The following is a 22,606-nucleotide window of genomic DNA, read 5'->3' on the forward strand; positions in this document are numbered from 1 at the left end:
TTTCGCAACAGCAAAAGAAGGTTTTTTATTTATTTTTTAATTCTTAAGAAGTAAATGACTCACAATTACACAGCATGATGAAATCAGGCATTATTAGAGTCAAAACACAGCTTAGTAGAGTGTGCCAGAGCAGGTGACTCGACAGTTTGGCAATTTTCCCAAACGATCTGAAAAATGTAAAGCTGATTTTCTCCTCGTGATGCAAGCCATTCTAATGATTTGTTGAACAGGCCAGTAAAGTTAATTCTTAAATAATGTAGGTTTGTGAAAATGAGCTTGTTTGTTTCCTAAAGTGGTCTCTTGCTTCAGATACTGATTTGTCAAACTGTGATTGTAGTTGCCTAATGGTGAAAGTTCCTAATTATTGCTCATTGCTTCTTACTGTTCCCACCAAGTGCCTCACCTCCATGGAAATTACACACTGTACACTGAACTATTGGGAAAGGAATTCTCCTTCACTATGGCTGAAGCTTTTTCTGTGTAAAAAGTGATATGAGCTATAGTCCATTGCTTTTATTTAAAGCAAGAAATACTCAGCAGCTGCTTTCAAGTTACATTTTTCTTTTTAATGGTCAAAACCTTGGTTTCTAAGCAATATGATGGTTTTTTAAAAAATAAATATTTTCTAAATATTAACTATCTTTGACTATCCACTGTTTCAGATGTTTCAAATGTTGTTAAGCACAAACAATAATGCAGTAAAACAAAGTTGAGTATGAATACTGAGTTCTGCATACTTATTAGAGTTGCAGTTGTACTAATTGGAGAGTTAAATGAAGCTAAATATAATAATTCTGATCTGAGTATTGGCCAGCAGCTTGTGTAATAGCATAACAACTCAATAATGCTAAGATGACATATAAAGAATTGTTATGCTTGGTTACCAAATACATCTTAATTTGTTGAGATGGGTTTGCGTATTCTGGCCTGTGATATAAAGTTGATAGAAAAAGCAATGAAATAAAACCAGGGTTACTATAAGCAAATAAAGTTTGTTTCAAGCTCTAACTGTTAAAGAAAGAGAGACAGAAGAGGGAAAGGTGGGGAGATACTGACTTGTTACTCTTACATTCAGAGCTGAGAAGCTTTTAATGCAACAAACTCAAAACTCTACTACGAGATTTATTCATTTATTATTTGACATGCCCATTTGATCGTAACTTACAGTTTTGATTTGGATGGGAAATTTTTCTGCTTAAAAGAGTTAGCATATAGTACATGAATTGGCATTTATACAAATTGTTGGAGTAGTGGTTTTCAACCATGGATGCACCTTAGATTCACAAGGGGGAGCCTCTACAAATGAGTGCCCAGGGTGGGACTCCCAAAGTGCTTTTCAAAGTTCATTTTCATGGGCAGCCAAGAATGAGAACCATTGTTAGAGAACAGCGATCTTCATTAGAGGCTTTATCTTGAGTGTCACTGAAAGACTTCATTTAGGCTTTTTACACCGTTTTAAGGCTTGGGTGAGATTTTTCAGCTTAGGAGCATAATTACTCTCTGCAACTAGTAAGTACATATGATTCTCATAAAAAGGAAATATACTGCTATTGCCTTTTAGGGAACTTTTTTCAAAATGGCCTATTAAAATGTTAACATTAGCCTTTATGTATTCATTGGCTTATCAGAACTACTAGTTTATTTGTAAATCCATTTTATGGCATTTATACATTTTTAGGATCTTTAAAAGCTAATTTCCTATAACCATGCTACTTATTTATTATATAATATGGGAGAGCAAGGAAAGTGGGAAGCCCTAAAATGGGTCTTTGGAATATTAGAAATTACACTTTCCCTCTGGGCAATCAGAGTGATCAGTCGATATCATACTATTTACAAATTCTATCAAATCGTCTTTTGGTTTCTGTAAATTATGTTTCTGTGGGGTGAGAAAATGTATTAGGAAATCTGAGGGGATGAATTCTTACTACTTTGTATGAGAAAATCCAAGTGTGAATATTCAGTATTTCGGATATTCAGCTCTTTGGGTCTTCAGCTATGTTTACCATTCACTATCTAAAAGACCCAGTCAACATTCGAACTTCTGGAGCCACCATATCATAACTGGATGGCATGGCAACCACTGCCATTTTTCTGCTGTCCTCAGTCAAACTGAAGGAAGCAGAACCACACTCATGGTCTGAGTCTGTCATGGAGACTTGACATGATGAACCGGTGCTTTTGAATACTGATTATTCCTAGAAGTGCTTTTGTCAGATGTATCCCTGAATTGTATATTGTCTTTCAGAAATCATAATGGTCTTCCCAACAATAACTCTCCATGTGTTAAAATCTTATGTTTACTAATCCTCCACTAATAATCAGAAAAGTTGTGGCTGTTTACTTTTTTTCTTTCTTTTTTTGTTATTTTTTCTTTATGTATGACAGCATTACAATTCATATTACACATATAGAGCGCAAATTTTTTATATCTCTGGTTGTAAAGACAGTAATTGTAAGTGAATGTTTATGTTTTGTTATATTAGAATAGCAAATTCAAGGTGAAACCAGGTCTTTCTTTTTGACCACATTGTTTTGGTAGGACCAGATGGATCATACTTCTTCAGGTCGTCATCCAAACAGAAAAAGAAAGGTAGCAGAGGCTGAATTTTTAAGTGTGTCTGTTTTTATTAAGGAATTTTTATGCTGCAAAATCAAAAATGAAGTATATTGAAATAATATCAGAGTAAAATCAATATAAGGAATATGGAGATTTTTGCTTACATTTAAAAACTAAAAATAAAGTAATATGATTACTTTCATGTGTTAAGAAACAAATATTGATCAAGTTTTTGAAAGAATTCTGTGTTAACATTTTGAATTTGCATATATTCATTATATTTTTGTACTTTCTTTTCCTTTAATGTTGAGCAGAAATTTTCAACTTCTCCATAGACATATCTGCATGTTTTTATATTAACTGAAAGACACATATTTGTATTTAGAAGATATTGGTTGCTAGGAAAGGTGAGTTACACACACACACAGAGTATATATATATATGTTGGAATTTGAAGGCTTTACGGGTCTTTTTTACCTTGTTTAATCTTTTTATTTTTCCACTAAGGCTGCTGAGGCCCAGACCATTAAGTATTTTGCCCAAATTTAATTTCCTACTTAGTGAAAGAGCCAAAACTAGAATTAGAATTTAAACATCTTCTGATTTTCTTTTACAGTTCCTTTTCATCTTAGCATTCCTCTTTACAAGGCATAGTACAGCTTTGAACTTGCATGATAAGATAGTGACAAATGACAAACAGAGCCAATGAGTACTTTATATTTTAATTTTATTTTTTGGTTTTGCAGCATTTTAGAAAACAAAATTAAAGATTTATTTTGCTTTTTAAGTAGTTTGATGCAGTAACTCTCTACCTAAATCTCCTTTTTCCTAACTGCTATTTCCACAATCCTGAGTATCACATTTTGTGTTCTATTGATGTGGAAATTATTAATGTTTAATGGCAGTGGGTGTGATTGACTCACGTTTTGAATCTTCTTTAACATTGTCCAGTTTGGATGTTGTAAAAGGAGATGTTCCATGTAGTGCCTATTATCTTAATAATTTAGTCTAACTCATATAATACAGTATCTATGACAAACTTTTGTAATTGTGTTTTGATCTTCCTACATCAACAGATGAAATTTACAAAATAGTTTTTATCTTTTTTTTTGCCAAACCAGTAGGTCCCTCATTAATAAAACCTTTGGATGGAATAACATTTTTTCCTTAGAAATTTATAATATCATTAATGTTTGGAATTATGAAAATTTTTATTGGGTTAAAGAATTCTTGCTATCATTTATGCTTTTTTGTGGCATTTGGATTTACTCTGAACAGTGAGTGTTTTCATATTACCACACAATGGTGACTTGTCAACTACTGTATTTATATGAGAGATAGACTAATTTTAGAGATGTCATATGATACCAATACATGAACTTCAGCCTATTAGTGGGTAAATAATGGCTTTTAAAATTTATTTTTCAGAACAAAGGAAGAATTATGCAAGAGACAGTGTCAGCAGTGTGTCAGATATATCCCAGTACCGAGTTGAAGTAAGATGCTTTGGTGTTTGCTAATATTTACAGTGACTCTTGAAGGACACTAGAAGTAAAATTGGAAGTAAAATCAGGATTCTGTTTTATTTCATTCACACAATGTATTTTAAGTCATGTAGATTTTTCCTGTATATTTTCATCAAATACATGTTACATATAAATGTCTTTTTGCTGGTCTGTGTTCCCTTTTCATAACAATAAAATCTTAACAAATAGTTATTGATCAAAACAAATACATTCTTATGGTTTCCACGCCCTATAATAAGACAAAGGCTTCTTCTATTTTGTACCCTAGAATCTTCTTGAAATTTGATACAGTTAGCATTTTGGTTTTATTTTTAGTTTTAACTAAGATCTTTATTGGTTCTATTTAAACAATGGTTTCTTTTTAGTTTTTTTCCCCCTTGTTATCTTTTAAGATATTTGCTTTTAATTAGAATCCAGGTGACTCCCTACTTATCATGGGAAATATTTAAGCAAGGATCGATTTTTATATTGCTCTTATTTTCATTTTCTACTTTTCTGAAGCATGCTTAATTAAATTTAAACCATTTTGTTTCAGAAAGTGGTTTCAGTGGAATGAAAAGCTTGACAGTTGTTAGAGTAGAATTGCTTTGCTTCTCTGAGGTATCAGTGTCCAGAGTATTGTACTTGCCAAAATAAATTGTCTGCTATTGTGTGGCATTTAAATAACTATAATAGAGCAAAACTGGGAACATTTATTTAAGAGAATGCTATTTAAACTTCGAAGTATTTTTTTTTTTTGAGTACTAGGAATTGAATTCCGAGGCATTGAACCACTGAGCCACACCCCCAACCCTATTTTGTATTTTATTTAGAGACAGGATCTCACTGAGTTCCTTAGTGCCTTGCCTTTGCTGAGGCTGGCTTTGAGCTCGCGATCCTCCTGCCTCAGCCTCCAGAGCCACTGGGGATTACAGGCATGTGCCACTGTACCTGGCAAGAATTGGTTTCTATATCATGTTATTGTAGTTAAGCATGGCTCAGTATCAAACAGTTTTAGCTATCTTATAAATCAAGACATCATTTTCTGTATTCAATAAAAACCCACTTGACTTCATTCTCTGAGATAACCTTGAAGTTATCAAGTGCTTTGTGTTTATCCTCCTCTTCTCTGCTAACTGACCTCAATTACCTTAAATCGACTTTTCTTTAAAAACATAACATTAAGAGTTTGTGTGTATGTATTATAAATATTTAACCTTTTTTTTGTCAATCATAAGCACCTGACTACCTTTATTCTGGATCGGAAAGATGCTATGATAACCGTAGATGATGGAATAAGGAAGCTGAAATTGCTTGACGCTAAGGGCAAAGTATGGACTCAAGATATGGTCCTTCAGGTGGATGACCGAGCTGTGAGCCTGATTGATTTAGAATCAAAGGCAAGTTTGTGAAATTTATATAACTTTGTTTTCAAGAAAGTGCCACAAATATTAATGTATGCTGTCACATCAGATTATTTGAAAATGGGTGGAAGTTTGAAAAACTAAAATGTTTACTGTATTTTAGAATGAATTGGAGAATTTTCCTTTGAACACCATCCAACACTGCCAAGCTGTCATGCATTCATGCAACTATGATTCAATTCTTGCCCTTGTATGCAAGGAACCAACCCAGAACAAGCCAGATCTTCATCTTTTTCAATGTGATGAGATTAAGGTAAAAGAATGATGAATTTTTTTCCCTTTCAAGTAGTGGGTTCTGGCAGCTTTTGAACTACCTGTTTCAATCATACAGATTGTAGGTACTAGAATTTTAGTGTCTGAGAATTTTGTAAGGAAAACAAATACATTAGTAGCTTTCTTAAAGTTTCCATGCCAAGTAAATGAAGAAGTTAATGTCAAAAATCAGATGATTCTTTTTATTTTGATTAAAAAGCATAGATATTATATTAAATTCTCATCAAAAACCTTGCATTTAAAATTAAAAATTAGATCTGCAAGAACCATGCTTCATAGACAATAAATAATCATGTGTCTCTCCCATTTTATTCTGCACTAATCACATAGCCTGGATTATTATAGGGAAGCACTGAGACATTTTTCATGATATTGATTTAAAGTTCACCATTTAATTATGTGACTTGAATAATTGCTCAGATCGGTAATCCCTAAGTGACTTGTGAGCATAGTTGCCAGTAATAATAGGCTATCTCCTGAAATTTTATGCTATAATTGTTTTTATACTGTAATTTTTGAATGAATATAATTTGTGATTCTTTATTAGACCTTAGAAGTTATCTTCAACCTTGACTGTCTTTATTTAGCTGATTTCTCTAAAAGGGAAATAAGTTTGTGTTGATTGGTACTTTGTTAAGGCAGGGATTTATTTTGATTATAAAATATACTTGTAACTTTTATAAAAAAATCTGGAAGACTAGCATAAACACTTGATATTTTCTGTGTTTCTTTGACATTAAAATGCTATAGCTAAATTAAGACTAAGTACAAACAGTATACTTTACAATTTTTTCTAATTTCAGTTTATGTCACAGATGATTGACTGAAAATCTTATTTGAAAGGAACTGTGTCATTTAGTTAATTTGAATATTTTATGTTCATTAGATTTGTATATACTGTGGTGCATTTCAAAATTCACAAATTATATTAAGAACATGTTTATTTTAAGAATTTATTTTGTAAGGTTATAGTCTTTTAATGTTACCTTCCTGTGGACCATTTGGGTCCCTAGCTCCCAAGCAGCCTGCTCTTCTGACCTCTGTATCTCCGGCCAGTCTTGCTAGGTTTGACCACACACTGACCCGTCTCAGGGGCCTTTCTCTTGATTCTTCTTCCAGGAATGTTGACTGCTCTGTGCAGCAGGAGAATCATGCCATTCTCTGTCCCCTACCTTGCTTTATTTTACTCCACAGCATTATTATCATCTGCTTTTTATATTCTACATTTACTTTTTAGTTATTCATTTATTTTTCTCTTGTGCTACAGTAAGAGCCCAATGTAGACAGGATATTTGTCTGTTTTGTTCATATCCTGGGATATAGAAATGTGATTTTATTTATTATTTTTATTTGACAAACACATATATAATAGCAGGTGCTAAATAAATACTTGTTGAATAAACAACAAAAAAGAACTTTGTAAGGTTAGATGTTTTTAAATCAATACATGTTAGAATGAATATTTTGCTCTGAAAATGTAGTGAACTTTTTTTTTATTAGTTGCACATAACAATACAATGATCTTGACATATCATACATTTGAATCAAATGGGATACAATTTCTCATTTCTCTTGAGTGTACAGGTTGCAGAATCACATTGGTTAGACAGACACATATATACATACAGCAATACTAGTGTCTATTTTATTAATTTAATGGTTTTAAGTGAAAAAGCACTTCAGATTTATTGTTTGCATCTGTGCTCTCCTTGGGGGCTGAGATATACTCTACTGAGGAAATTTCTGGATTTCAGTTTGAGAATAAAGGGCTTTCCTTCTTTGATATGGGATGGGTTCAAACAGGATATACCAAATACTATTTTATCATATATATGATATACAATGGGTTCAAACAGGATTTACCAAATACTGTTTTATCCTAAACCAAGTTCACATACCACTAAGTGACTAAACATTCATTGGTGCTATTCTTCCTGGGTGAGAGATGTTTTTCTTTTGACTAATTTCAAAATAAATAAATAATAAATATATGTGTGTATACACACACACCCACAATATTTATAAATGGAAACAAGATGCAGTTTCTTTTATGTGGATCATATTGCATTATGATTTTTGTCTTGAATTTTAATGTTTATTATGGGACTTCATATAGTGGTCCTGTCCATCATAGTGGTAAATTTTTTCTTAGCAATATAATAGTCTTCCTGTAGAAGGTCAGCATTTCTGGGCATTATCAGTTTTTCTGTCCTGCACAGTAGCCAGCCTTTGACATGTTTATAATAATTTATTGGAATTGGACATTATTGCAGATGTGACACTACCCTGGGAAGCACTGTATTCTCATTCCACTAATGGTATGACCTCGGACAGGCATACCATGTAAGTGTTCCTATATCATTAACTAGAAAAGAAGTAGAACAGATTAGATGATCTTAAGTGACTGCTTAGTGCTAAAATTTTATGATTATCAGTGCTTACTCTAAAATAATATGCAATATACATATTTAAGAAAAACATACTTAATTATGAAGAACAAGCAGGCATAAAAATAAGAGATGAATACATCAGCAGTAATCTTTTATACAGTAATAATCACTGGCTATAAATAATAAACTTCAAAACCAGATTAAATAAATTTTTTAGCTTCTTATCTCACATTGGTTTCTAAGAAAATGTACTTACTGATTAATCTTTCTGGAAAAGATATTAGAAAGATTGCAGAAAGTTAACTTTTACCTGAAATGACAAAATAAGACTGGTTGTCAGAAAAGGTACAACCTAGTGTGGAGTTTCATTCCATGAGCACAGTGATATGTGAATCAGCTAGCCACTATGACAAAATGCCTGAGATAATCAACTTATAAAGAGGAAAGGTTTATTGTAGGTCACAGTTTTAGAGGTTTCAGTCTATAGTTGCCTAACCACTTGCTTTTTGGTCTATGGTAGCACAGTATCTCATGGCAGGGTGTTTGTGGTAGAGGAGCTGCTCTTCTTATGGCAGACAGGAAGCAAAAACAGTGAGAAAGAAAAGGCTTGGGGTTCCAGTATCTCCAGAGACCTGCTGTTTTTCTAGTAGGCCCCACCTCCTCAAGGACCGTTACCTCCTGCAGCTCCATTGTCGGGGACCAACCGTGTAATACCGGGTTTTTGGGGGACAGTCAGGATCCAAACTGTAGCATCAAGACACATACCGATTCAGACAATGGATGTCATCGTGTATTCTGTTTTAATCTACATCTGAAATCTAAGAAAAATCTATAGCCTTCCAGATGACTGGTCTCTCTTTGCAGGCGAATCTGATAAGTGAAGATATTGAAAGTGCAATCAGTGACAGCAAAGGGGGAAAACAGAAGAGGCGCCCCGAGGCCCTGAGGTAAAAGCATTAAAATGTATGAAGGAGTAGAATTGGCTTTCCCCCCCCCCTCTCCTAAAGGTTTCTAGGACTCATTTTCAGTGGAGGTTCCCTGTTCTCCATTACAGATGACAGCCTGCGGTCTGACTCCTTTGCTCTCGCAGGCTGTCAGCATGTGTCTGCTCCTGCCTTTCTCTCCCTGTGTCTGCCCTTCCTCTGACATGCTTCTCCTACTTGTGTGGGAGTCATGAGAGTCAGGACAGATGAGTGGTGTTTTCAGAAAAGATAGCTTCAGGCCATACAAACTGGACATGTCATTGGTCCTAGCCTTCCAAATCCCATGAGACCCAGGGGAAAATGAAATTCAGCCTCATTTTCAACTGAGTTTTAATTTTTCTGTATTTTTTCTATCTCATTCATATTGATAAATAGATCCAGTGTGAAGTGGTTAGGAAGTCCTCATTGCCCCTTGGCACAGTTCTATTTGAAGGTAAAAAACTAACACTAATGGAGAGAATTGACCCATTATAGAAATAGGGTGAGAAGGCAATTTTTTCTTTTTTAGGATGATTTCCAAAGCAGATCCTGGCATACCACCTCCACCTAGAGCTCCTGCACCTGTGCCACCAGGGACTGTCACCCAGGTGGATGTTAGAAGTCGAGTAGCAGCCTGGTCGGCATGGGCAGCTGACCAAGGGGACTGTGAGTAACTCTAGAATTAAGTCTCATTGAGCACTTATTTTGGATTTCAATGTAGTACTTGCTTTCAAATTTTGATTTCTGAAAACTGAAGTTCAAGTTAGTATTTTAAACAAGTTAAGTCTTAGAAAAGGAAAATCATTGACTATTGTTAAAATTATTATCTATGAGCATGCACGTCAATCATTTAATAAATATGATGTTAGGATCAAGTCTTTTTTTCATACGAAGAGAGAAAGTTTTACTTGATTAACCATTAAAATAATGGAAATAAAATATATGTCAAACAAAAGACCATCCACTTTCTTCTTCTTATGACTATTGTACAGATTCTTTGTGTTTGTTATGATCTTAGCTCTGTCCGTCTCTGGACAGATTTGGTGTGACTGTTGGGAGGAACATGGAGAAGGGGCAAAGGCTTCATCCTTGGGCTTATCTTGTCAGATGGAGGTCTTTGTATATATCCATTTGACATTGTTTGTAAAAAAAAAAAAAAAAGAAAAGAAAAAAAAACAAACAATTAGAGCATAGAACTTAGTGATACTTTTTATGTCACAATATTTTATAAGAATCTGAATTTTTATGATTGCAAAACACCTTATTAAAGAGGAATAAATTGTAATGTAGCAATTTCGAATTTGATGCAAAGGACCTTACTCTTTTGCCTCCTATCAGTGGGTCTCCTTCAATCACTCGTCCTTTATTGGGTAAATTCTTATTCAGACAGGATAACTAGTAGTGTAGTTAAATAATATAACTCAGTTGCCAACATGAGTGACATTGAATTCTACTTGGAATCTGCTGGGTCAGAAGTTGGGTTCTGAAGTGAGACCCGGATCTGCCTGCCTGCGACTGTGGAACGTTTTTTTCTCTGTGCTGTAGCCTTATTCTTAAAATGGGGATGATAATTCATGGGTTGCTGTGAGTAGGAAAGAAAATGATACCTAACCATTACGTAACAGAATTGTAAATGTAATTTTCTTTTCTCATTTTGCCAAATTGTATAGATTATTTTTTTCTGAATTATTTGCTCAGAATGTCTGTAAACTCAGGTTTACATGTAAACTTCTAAAAATACTTTGGAGAATATAACTCAGGTTTACATGTAAACTTCTCCAAAGTATTTTTAGAAGTTTACATGTAAACCTGAGTTTACAGACATTCTGAGCAAACTTGTAAGAACATATGTCCAATCTAATGTAATTTAGAGAACTTACTCCTAGGTGTTTCTGAGCTCTTATTACATTTATTTTTAATTATTTATTGGCTCTTTTTAGTTATACGTGACAGTCAAATGTATTTTGACATATAATACATACATGGAGTATAACTTCTCCTTTTTGTGGTAGCACATAATGGTGGAGTTACACTAGTTGTATATTCATTATGAACATAGGAAAGTTATGTCTGATTCATTCTACAGTCTTTCCTATTTCCACCTCACCCCCAACTTCTCATTATATTTTTTCTGAAGTATTCTCTACAGTGTCATCTGTTAAAATTTCAGTGAGGCAAGGTTTTCAGAACTTCCAGGCCAAGCAGAACATGACTCTTAGTGCACGTGGTTCTGTCTGAATCCAGGCCAGTTTTAGTTAGAACCCCCAAACTCCCAGCAGAGGAGAATCTTTCTGGTCTCTCTGAGACTGTGGCCAACACAGTCTATGCAGCCTCTTGGAACCCCTGAGGCAAAACTACCCTGACTTCCCAAAGTGACCTGTGAAAAATAGCAGCAGTGGTGCCTCAGACCTGCCAGAGTCCTAGAGATACCACACCTCCCACTTCTTCTGCCCTCTAGATGATATTTTGGGACCTCCCTGGGGTTCCTGCTTTTTGTAGCAGCTGTAGCCAAGATAGCAGCTGTATGTAAAGCTGCAGCTAACTGGCAGGATTTCATACAGATAAATGCTAATGATCTTAAAGTAGTTACAGCTACTAATTAAGTTTCATAAGGCTCAGCAAGTTTTTCCTTTTTTGGGGGGGCCAGTATTCCACTTATGGGTAATATTAACATAGAGGAGGCATAGAAATACAGAGTTTTCAATATTTGTTAGCAGCTCTCTGTTTTGAACATCAGGAGTCATCATGTTGTATCATGAGTTATATTTCCTTTCATTGTGATTTGCTGCTCTTGTTCTATCCATATATTTTTAAATTCAATCTACTATGAAATATTTGTACCAACGATCTGTGTCTGGTGGGAGTGCTAACTGACTCACACCAGGAAGGAGCTCATGATAGCCACCTCATGACTAACATCATGCTCCCGTCAACTGAGCTGCCTTAGCATTTCAAATGCTCTCGAGACATTTATTCTTGAATTTGCAAATTCCTGAAGGTATTTCTGACTTAGGGAATATGGCTCAAAATTAATGAGCCCAACATTGTAGGTTTTAAGCTTAATTACAACAATAACTCCCAAAGTTTTATTGTAGCCGCAGTGTTGGAATGCATAGAAATTAGTGGCTTTGCTATGTTAGAATTTAGTTGGCTGCTTTTTGAGAAATAGATGCTTAATTGCTAGCTTATATTTCTTCCTCATGTAGGAATTAAAGCATGCCAAGTTAGGATTGATTCCATAGGTTACTGACAGGGAGGAGGGAGAACAGAGGGGCATTACAGGGCAAATAAACATCATCCAGATGGGAAGGCCAGGACTCTACCTCTGCTCAAGTGCTTCTGATAGCTGTGGCAAGGAGGCCTTTTGGATCATGAGCACATTTGATTTGTGCATTCTGTGGATGTGGTCCCTTTGCATCTGGCATTATTTTCTATTCTGTTTTTATCAGCTGTATTGGTATTTCCTTAGTAAAAGTTTACAGACTTGTGATTTTCCTTTCTTCAGTTGAGAGACCACGGCAGTATCACGAGCAGGAAGAAACACCAGAGATGACAGCGGCCCGAATTGACAGGGATGTGGTAAGTACACCATTCACCTTAGACCATTGCTTTTTTTTTTTTTAAAGAGGAAAAATAATACACTTCGATGAGATGATTTAAATAAAGGTGTTTTATGGAAATTATGATTTATTTTTCCAGTGGTGGTTATGGTGTTTGAAATACTTTCTTTTTCCCTTTAGCTATTTTACTTTTCTTCTAGTACTTAGTAGTTGTGATAGAACTAGGGTATTAACTAGTTTACAAAGGAATTGAGACTCAATTATCAGCTATGAAGGATATTTCAGTTTTTCTTTTCTCATAGTTTATAAAACATACCTGAGATATCTTTTCAATATGTCTTGGGGTTTATTAAGACTTCATTTTAGAATACCACAATAACAGTTTAGTGACATTTTAAAAGACAAATATGTAAATTTTAATGGGACCTCTATAAATATGTAAATGTTAATAGATTGTAAAGGGTAGTGCTTTTTATTTCCCTGTAATAATTTACTTGCAGGGTGACAGTGTCCTGTGATATAGAATATAATATCACCATAATTACTTTTTGTACTATATACATGTTTCTGTTTATTTAGAAATAAATACTTAAAGGAATTTGAAGTTTGGAACTTAAGTTTTACATCACACAATTACATGTTAAGCATTTATCCAACCCCAAATTCTAGTCTTTAAGAAACATATAAACTGGAGAAAGTCAATGACTACAATATATAAGATATATAGATATACAATATATAAGTAATTAATTATCCAGTGATCCCTGAAAGTACATGTATTATTATCTCTATTTTATCATGTAGAAACTTTGGTTAATGATTTTCTTTCTTTTCTTCTCTTTCTTTCTTTTTATTTTTTCTTTGCTGGGCCTCATGTGGTGTATGCTAGGCAAGTTCTCTACCACTGATCTACACCACCAGCCCACAATGCCTGTTATTGTTCCTATCAGCTATTTGTTTGTTAGATTATCACAGTATTCCAAAAGCTTTTAATTCCATGAAATACTATTGTCAGTTCTTTATTAGGACATTTATTAGCAAAACAAAATGCTCAGTGCTGTTCTAAAAAACATTTCTTAGAATTTCCCCCCTCACTTTGTGTGGGAGAACACTATGAGAAAATTAGAGTAATTGAAAATAATTAATAATCTGAGTAGATATTGTGAATGCTTCCCTGATGGTATTGAAAATACAGCAAAATTAAATTAAAGAAAAATGCAGAGGTCAGACTTTAGCCACAGGTATATTCAATTCTTTTTCTTAAAATTAGTGATTGACTTAAAACCTGCCTTTAGGCATTGTTTATTACTTTTCTTTCTTTCTTTCTTTCTTTCTTTCTTTCTTTCTTTCTTTCTTTCTTTCTTTCTTTCTTTCTTTCTTTCTTTCTTTCTTTTTAAACTTTCTATTCGTCACTGACTAGCATTGTACAGCTAAAGCAAGAATTGTTTTGCATTGTTTTATATTTTATTTGGCAATTTTTAATTCCAGCAAATCTTAAATCATATTTTGGATGACATTGAATTTTTTATCACAAAACTCCAAAAAGCAGCTGAAGCATACTCTGAACTTTCTAAAAGGAAAAAAACTAAGAAAAGTAAAAAAAAAGGACCAGGAGGTAAGTTGGGTTTTCTTAATATTCCAAAGAGCATTCAAAACTCCAGTTCTAAGTAGAATTTCTGCCCTTGGAACTGCTTAGCAAAACTCATTGACTGTGAACAAGATGCCGTATCTAGTTTGGGGATAGCACCAGAGATTTAGGCAGTGATGTTGAGCCCAGAAAAAAAGCTTATTTTGGTTCAGGCTGGCTATAGTGAAGAAAAATCTTAGGATGCACTGTATGAATCACAGACTCTGTGATTCAGGTAGTGACCATGTATCTATAGTTTTCATTATAGTGATTTTAAAATTGGTGTCTAGTAAGGAAATCTGTAGCTCTGTTCTTTTATGTGGATTAATTTTATTGTAAATATAGAAGCTCATTATTTTTAAAATAAAAGTTGACTTTTCATTAAAATGCTTAAAAATATTAATGGATTTGAATTTATCATCACAAAATTCCAAACGTGCACATTCAAAGTCACATACAATTTTGAAGTATGCTCCATTTCGGCTATTTCAAATGCCTCAAAATATGTAAATTATAAATATGAAAGTATTATTTATACTTCCTTTGGCAAGTGGTATAACTTGAAATGTATAAAAGAATAGTAAATAAATGTCCCTTCCATTATGGATGACTTCCAGATCTTTGTCTACCAATATAATAGGCACTTGGCACTTAGTATTGCCTTTCAGATGTATATATCTGCCATACACCTCACCTCCACATATTTGGAAGCTAAGTATTGTTTCATGGTGCTCAACCAACCACTTCCTTCTGTATTCTTTATAAAGGACAAATTATCCTCTTGCTCTACCTGATTCAGAACCACAGATTCTTTCATGACTTTATTCTCTAGCTTGTAGCCAACATTGGTTTATTTTTTCAGTGTCTCTTGTATCCATTTTTCCCCCTTTTCCTTTTCATAAGTAGCATCCAGTTCAAATGATTATAGTTTCTTAACCCAGCTTTCTAAGCAATCTTTAGCCCTTTTATGCTGTGAGAACACTTTTCCTAAATCTCTGGTCAATCACTTTATCCTTCTGCTATAAAGCATGTTAGTTCCATGTTTTATTGATTTAATCAGATTCCTCACCCTGGCGGTCAAGATCATCCACAGCCTAACCTAATGTATCTGTCTATTCTCATGTTTCTCTGGTTTAATGTTTGTTATTGTGTGTACTTGCAAATTATTTCTCCATAAGCTATTTTCATCCAACCATGATTATTTCTACAAATTGCCCTAAAAAATTAAAAACAAAAAAACTTTCAAATCTCATTTTAAAAGTTGCTATCCTCCAGAAACATTTTTTAGATCTACATTTCCAACTCCCAATCAGGTGTAGTTTCTTCTACAATGTTTTAACACTGAGTTCTGATTCATGTCTCCCATTATATTTTAAGACCCTTCAGAACAGGGTTTATAACTTACTCATTTTTAATCTTTGCAATGAGCAGCACAGTGACTGGTGCATAGAGGCTTCAATACATCTATGTGGAATCAAATGAGTCCTTGGTAATGTGGAAGGTTAGAGGACTCCACTCAAACTTTGGATCATCTTAACTAGTTACAGTGATACTATGAGATATGACAGAGTAGAAAGGTAGCATGATTGGTATTATAAAACTATGAAGACATGAATATGTTTTTTTTATTATTTAAAACTTTTTCTTAGAACTTTGTTCTCATTTTCCCCTTATGTTTCATAGAGGGTGTTTTAACACTGAGGGCAAAACCTCCACCTCCTGATGAATTTGTGGACTGTTTCCAGAAGTTTAAACATGGATTTAACCTTCTGGTAAGTGCAAAATATTTATATATAATTTGAAGGAATAAATGAAAAAGATCAAATCTAGCCAGGAGGTTCCTAAAAATTAAGAGAGAATATCTAATCTGTTTTTTGTATTCATGTTTTGATTGGCTGTGAAACAACAAATTATAAAACTTGTATATCTAAGAAACTTAGTAAAAAAAAATGACCCCTTATTTTTTAAATCGAATTTATTTTATTCTCATTTTCTCCAAGCTGGTAAACATACTAAAAGTAAGACTAATGAATCTACATCAGACCTCCTTAAGTGTCTATTTTTTGCTTGATTACATCTTAATAATATATATGTTTATTTTCTTCTGTTGCAGGCCAAACTGAAGTCTCATATCCAGAACCCTAGTGCTGCTGATTTGGTTCATTTTTTGTTTACTCCATTAAATATGGTGAGATTTTATTAATTTAATAAATTAATCATTCTTAGTATGTTTTTCAGCTCCAAGAGTCAACACTATTTATCTAGTCAGTTTTTCTTCATTATCTTGCTGTTTCTCTTACCATTTCATTAAAAATTGAGAAAGTGAAATTTGAGAGTTTAAAAGAACCTTAGAAATCAGCAATTCATGCACTTTATTTAGAGCTGTGGATATAGGGCAGTGGTAGGTGCTTGCCTAGAAGATACAAAGTTCTGGATTCAAATCTCCAGAACTACAAAAACAAAAACAAACAAAAAAACCTCTACCTTATTTTAGAAATTAAAAAACTGGCATTTTTAGGTAAGTGAAAAATAAATAAAAGTTTATTGGATACTCAGAACCCACTGGTGTATATTATAGAGTAGCTTAAATGAGATAGACATGTTTTTTTTCTTTTTCTTTTGTACCAGGAATCAAACCGAGGGGCATTTAACCACTGAGCCACATCCCCATGCCTTTTTGTATTTTATTTAGAGACAGGGTCTCACCAAGTTGCATGGATCCTTAATAAGTTGCTGAAGCTGACTTTTAACTCCTGATCTTCTTGCCCCAGTGTCCCAAGCTGCTGGGCTTATAGACCTGTACCTCTGTTCCCAGTGATATAGGCATTTTTATCTCTCTCAAACTAGGCTAATCATGGGAAGTCAAGTGTTAGATGGATGGCTTTCCTCTATGAAGTTATAGAGGAACCAAATTCTTCACTTTAAAATGTTCATCCAACAAACATCAGTTGAGCGCCTCCTAGGTAATTGACAGGACAGTAGCTCATCAGGAACAGATGTACAAAAATTCTTACTCTCTTGAAACTTATATTGTATTGCTGGAGGGGCAACCAATATAGTAAATAAATGCACAAATAGTACAGTTTTCTATAAATTAGATGTTTGTGAGAAAATAGGGCCAGGAATATCAGCAGGGAGTGCCATGGGTGGCTACATATGTGTTTGTGAGTGTGTCATGGAATGTCACCCTTTATGAATAGGATTGGTTAGGGAAACCTCACTAAGAGGATGCCACTGGAGTAACGGAAGTAAGGAATGAGTCATGTTGATTTCTGAAGGAAGACAATTTCAACCAAAGAAAGGCTTAGTGTGAATGCTCTGAGGTGGTAATATACAAAGCATGTTATTAGAATACATAGGTATTGTAATTTTAACAAAATGAGGGGAAAAATATTATAAGGAGATAGAATTAGAAGGCAATAAGATAACCTGTGGATATATCTCATTGGTCCATACATGAATGGTGAGACCTTTGATTCATGGGCAGTTTTCAGCAGAATAGGACTGCTCTGGCTGCATTTTTAGAAATTTGAGTTAAGAATGGACCAGGGTGGCTGTTAACATAATCCAGATGGGAGATTAATGGTGCCTGAACCAGGTGGCATTGGAGGTGGCAAGGGGAAAACCAGTTATTTTCTGGTGGATTGCACGTGCTATGCAAGATCTACCAATCCCTCCTTTGGCCTAAGACTGGCAGGATGGAGTGGTTATTGACTCAGAAGGGGAGGCTATGGGCAGAACAGATTTTTGGAGAAAGATTAGGGCTTCAGGTTTACACATGTCAAAATTGAGTTGTATCCAGATGGGGAAATTTGAATCAATAGTTGAATATATGGATTTGAAGTTCAATGGAGAAATCAGGCCTAGAGATGTACAATTGAGGATCATCTGTGTGTCAAGAGCATTGGATGATGTCAATAAGATTGTGTTTGTTAATAAAGAAAACCAACAAGGACTGGTTGAACCTGATTGTGCTCCATACAGAGTTTCAGATTTCTACTTATCTAGCTATAGTTCAGTAATCTTGTTGTGTAACAAATACTAGCTTATTAGCAAAATTTGTATTCTTTGGTATACCTTTGATCCTATCTTATTTTGGGTTATTAGGAAGTATTATTTTTAATGCAGTTTCTGTTCACCCTGTTTAACTATTCACAACTTGTAAATAGAAATCTAGTCATTGCAGAGTAGAACTATACAACAGTGAGGCTGGTTTTCCTAGTCTGCAGCTCATCTTTGTGATCAGGCTTAATTTCTAAGAACATTGGTTCATTTAATCTCTGCCTTTCTCAAAAATGACTCCTTATTAACAGTAGCTACTTCGTAGCTACATTAAACGTTCTTCCTGTGGGACCAGGCTTATTACCTGGACAGTTGGGAAAAGACCAACTGTGCTGGGAAGCTGTGTTGAGGGTTAAGCTGTGGTGTTAAGAAAGTCTTCCTAGGAAAGGCATTGCCTGGGAGCATCTGAGTGGTGGAGGAAGGGCCTTCTGCGGTACAGAGAATAGCATGTGCAAATACAAAGAGGCATAGAACAGCAGAGTACACTCATAACTGGAGGCTGGAAGAGAAATTGACTCTTGGTCTGAAGCCATTTGAAAAACAATCTCCTTTCTTCTTATGCCACATCTTTGAGAGGTGAGATTTTTCTTTATAAAAGGGTTCTGATTTCTGCTTTAGGAGATAACTGCTCTTTAGCCAGGAAGTCGCTCTTGAGGAGCGAGTACGGAGCAGTGTTTGGACTTCCACTTCTCTTCATTCTGCTTATCAGAGCATTGCACCTGTGTGTTTCTACTGGTCATTAAATTATCCATACTAAATCAGGGAAATTTCCTGGAATTAAATTCTGGGGGAAGTTCTGTAGATTAGAGTACCTGTTTTCAATTTTCTGTCACCTTTCTCCCAGATCCTTTTATTTTTATACATCTGAATAGGCACAGCCATGGACTAATAATTCAAGATTCATTTCTCTCAACAGTTTTCATTTCTAGAACTGTATTTTTCAAGTTTAGGGTAATAGATTTTCCAGTGGAAATAAATATATTTAAAATGACAGAAAACAAATATAGTGAAATCAAAGGATGAAGAATTTTCTGCATAGCCATTAATATTTACCAGGAAAAATACAGTCATATAGTCAATATGTGGATACTGTTCATGTTTAAACTGTTAACTTTCATTTTAGATTTTAAGGCACCATTGGACTGGACAGGTTGATTATTTATTTATTTACTTTTGGTAACAGGAGTTGAACCCAGGCACTCTCAACCACTGAACCACATCCCAGCCCTGTTTATTTATTAATTTAGAGACAAGGTCTCACTTCATTGCTCAGGGCCTCGCTAAGATACTGAGGCTGGCTTTGAACTTGCGAACCTCCTGTTTCAGACTCCCAAGTCACTGGGATTCTAGTGCCACAATGGCCATCAACAAGTTGATTTATTAAGCTGTTTTTTTATTCAGTAGTGTGTTGAACAAATTAAAAATTTAATGTGAATACATAAAAACAGTGCTTGTTTTTGACATGAGTTTTTGTCTATACAATTGGAAAATACAGAAATAATCATCATTTTGCTAAAATACACTTTATCATTCTAGGTGGTGCAGGCAACAGGTGGTCCTGAACTAGCCAGTTCAGTACTCAGCCCCCTCTTGACTAAGGACACAATTGATTTCTTAAATTATACTGTCAATACTGATGAACGGCAGCTGTGGATGTCACTGGGCGAAACTTGGATGAAAGCCAGGTGAGAAATATGAATTTAGCATTAATACCTGTACTGCTGTAAGTATTGTTTTTCATTTATTGCATTCATCTAATGAGACATTTATCTAACTTTCTATGTATAAAGGCTAGGTGTTATAGGATGGAAAAGCCTAAAACCTTAAAAAGCTTTGAGTCTAGTGAAGGAAGTTGAAGTATAAGCAGTGTAAGGCTTGGTGAGTTCCAGGAGCAAGGCGGAAGCAGAATGTGGTTGGTTGGCAAGATGGATCAGGACGAGGACTGAGAGAGGACGATAATTAGCTTTTGTGAAAAATCTGCCATTTCAAACAACAGATAATAATTCTAGTAGGTACAGGTATGTATACACAATATATACACACACATATGTGGTGTTCACACCCAGCATGTTTGCTGTGTTCTTCCACACACTTTACATGGAGGCTATTATTATCTCTATTTTACAGATGAAGAAAGTGAGGACCAAAGATGTTAAGTGATTTGCTCAGAGTCACACTACTTGTGACAGAGCAAGGATGTGAACCTGTAGTCAATGTTTATGTTTCCTTTGCTAAACTGCCTTTCAGTAGGATAAGTAGGATCTTCCTGCCATGTATCAGGGAAGGGCCTTCCCATTAGAAAGAAAGATACAAGGGAAATCAGGAAGCAGGGAAGTCCAGAGCACGGAGTGTGCCGGGTTTATCTGGAGAGTGATGGTAGGTGGTGGATGACTGTGAAGAAGGGATGGAGGAGGAGGGCGTTAAGTTAGGCATTCAGAGTTAAGTGGGGCTAGATTACAAGGTTTCCAAGGTCATGAGGGAACCTAGGTCTGGTTCTGAAGGCTGTGGAGAAACTAGTAACTGAACAGGAGTATGATGTGACTGCATCTCTGTTTCTAAAAGATCAGTGTGGTAGTTGTATCCAGTGACTGCAGACAGAGCGGCATCGTGGGAAATGCACACTGTAGAAGAGGTTCCTTAGCATCAGTGTCCTCCAGGGCCAGAACAATTGCAGTGGAACTGTAAGGGAAGAGTGGATAATTTTTGAAATTGTGTGTTTTTCAGTAAAGTGATTGAGAAAGACAAATCATTAACAAGTGCAAGACTAATGCTTGCCAAGTAAACCAAGTTATAAAAACATTTCTAATTTCACATGTGAATAGTTTTTGCTTGCTCATTTATCTAAATCTCTTTATTCTGTTAGAGTCAGTCATTCAGTATAGTCACTTGGTTGCTTTGAACTTTGTCTTAATATTTTTGGGTGGGCTTAAAGGTATGGACCAAGTGCACACCTTATTTTCTTTTTTTTTAAAGTTGATTGAATTAATTTAATAGATCAGGTTCAAGTTACTTTTAAAGCATTTTATTTTCATAAACTTGTTTTTGTTTTTCTTCTATTAAAACACATACCAACCTTTCCCACTTATTTTCTGAATTTTGGCTACCGCTTGTATTGGAGTATAACTTATACTTTGAATGATTTACAAAAATTTATTAAAGCACTAAAATTGCTGCTTTTATAGTGAAATTATTATTAGATTTATTTATGTATCTATATATTATATATTTGCTTATCTATTATTCATGTATCAACATGTCATACTGTATACCATAATACAGTTTTTATGTCATACTATATAAACCTGCTTCAATAGATTTCTTAAATCTGTTAACTATATGCAGGCTATAATTTTATATGAAGCCTTGGTGGGATTTAATTTTTTCCCCCTAAAGCTTATTAAATTTATCAGTTTTCATACAATAAAAGTAGCCCAGGCTTTTTAGTTATTTTGTTTTGGGTTCTACCTTAAAATGAAAAAATTAATGAACCTTTGAAAATCTACATCTAAAGGAAATATATTGTTAGTTCTTAACATGAGAAAAGGGTCATTTCAGATCCTGATTAAGAGTATTACAAAATGAATATGCCGATTTAAAAACTCATAAAAAGAAAAGAATCATGAAGGTACATAGTAATCTGAATAAAATAACTCATTTCATCATAGTAGAAATACAATGTGAAGAATTAAATCATTTATTAAAGATGAAGCAACATATTGTAGCAAAAGTGAAGCCGTAATCCTGTCCTGGTTCTTTTGTGGTTCATGAGTGATCAGGAGCTCGTAGGAATAAGTCTCTCTCATAGTCATTGGACGATGAATGGGTAGTGATTATAATTATAGATAGTGGACTTTGCCGATTAAAACTGAGCTGATACATTTAATTTGTAAAATTGGTCATCTGTTTCATTTTAGTGAACTTTATAATTTAAAAAGTCATGAAACTTAATAACAGGCTTGACTGTTTTTTCTCTTTTGAAAGATCTCTCTTATCATGTGTTTCATGGTGATGTAAGGGTAGCAAAGGGAAAGGTGAGAGTCAGAAACTACTTTAGGAGAAGTTTATGCTGTAAATACTTACCACACTTCTGGCTTCACACTCCTTCCCACACAGATTTTTTTAAAACCTATATCCATGTTGAAAAGTTGAGTTTAATGAAGACTTTAGGCAAAGTAGTAAAAACACATCATGCCACAGAACTGAATCTTTCTCTCGTTTAATTGGTGTGAATATGAGAAACATA

The 22,606-nt window shown here is 34.5% G+C and overlaps 1 protein-coding gene across 9 annotated transcripts in view; it reads left to right on the top strand.

Annotated features, from left to right (window-relative positions):
* Positions 1–22,606, top strand: part of Eps8 (EGFR pathway substrate 8, signaling adaptor) — a 165,713-nt gene that overhangs the window by 112,342 nt on the left and 30,765 nt on the right. For 8 of the 9 annotated variants that reach the window (XM_021730749.3, XM_021730746.3, XM_021730748.3 and 5 more), the window contains 11 exons: positions 2,543–2,593; positions 3,989–4,056; positions 5,304–5,465; positions 5,593–5,742; positions 9,017–9,099; positions 9,644–9,780; positions 12,620–12,693; positions 14,163–14,289; positions 15,985–16,073; positions 16,415–16,489; positions 19,900–20,048. In XM_021730749.3, the coding sequence (XP_021586424.1) occupies positions 2,543–2,593; positions 3,989–4,056; positions 5,304–5,465; positions 5,593–5,742; positions 9,017–9,099; positions 9,644–9,780; positions 12,620–12,693; positions 14,163–14,289; positions 15,985–16,073; positions 16,415–16,489; positions 19,900–20,048 (1,165 nt within the window). The remainder of the gene's footprint in view (positions 1–2,542; positions 2,594–3,988; positions 4,057–5,303; positions 5,466–5,592; positions 5,743–9,016; positions 9,100–9,643; positions 9,781–12,619; positions 12,694–14,162; positions 14,290–15,984; positions 16,074–16,414; positions 16,490–19,899; positions 20,049–22,606) is intronic. The other variant, XM_021730750.3, reaches the window with a different exon arrangement.

The sequence above is a fragment of the Ictidomys tridecemlineatus genome, chromosome 6 (genome assembly GCF_052094955.1).
Source record: "Ictidomys tridecemlineatus isolate mIctTri1 chromosome 6, mIctTri1.hap1, whole genome shotgun sequence".
NCBI lineage: Eukaryota > Metazoa > Chordata > Mammalia > Rodentia > Sciuridae > Ictidomys > Ictidomys tridecemlineatus.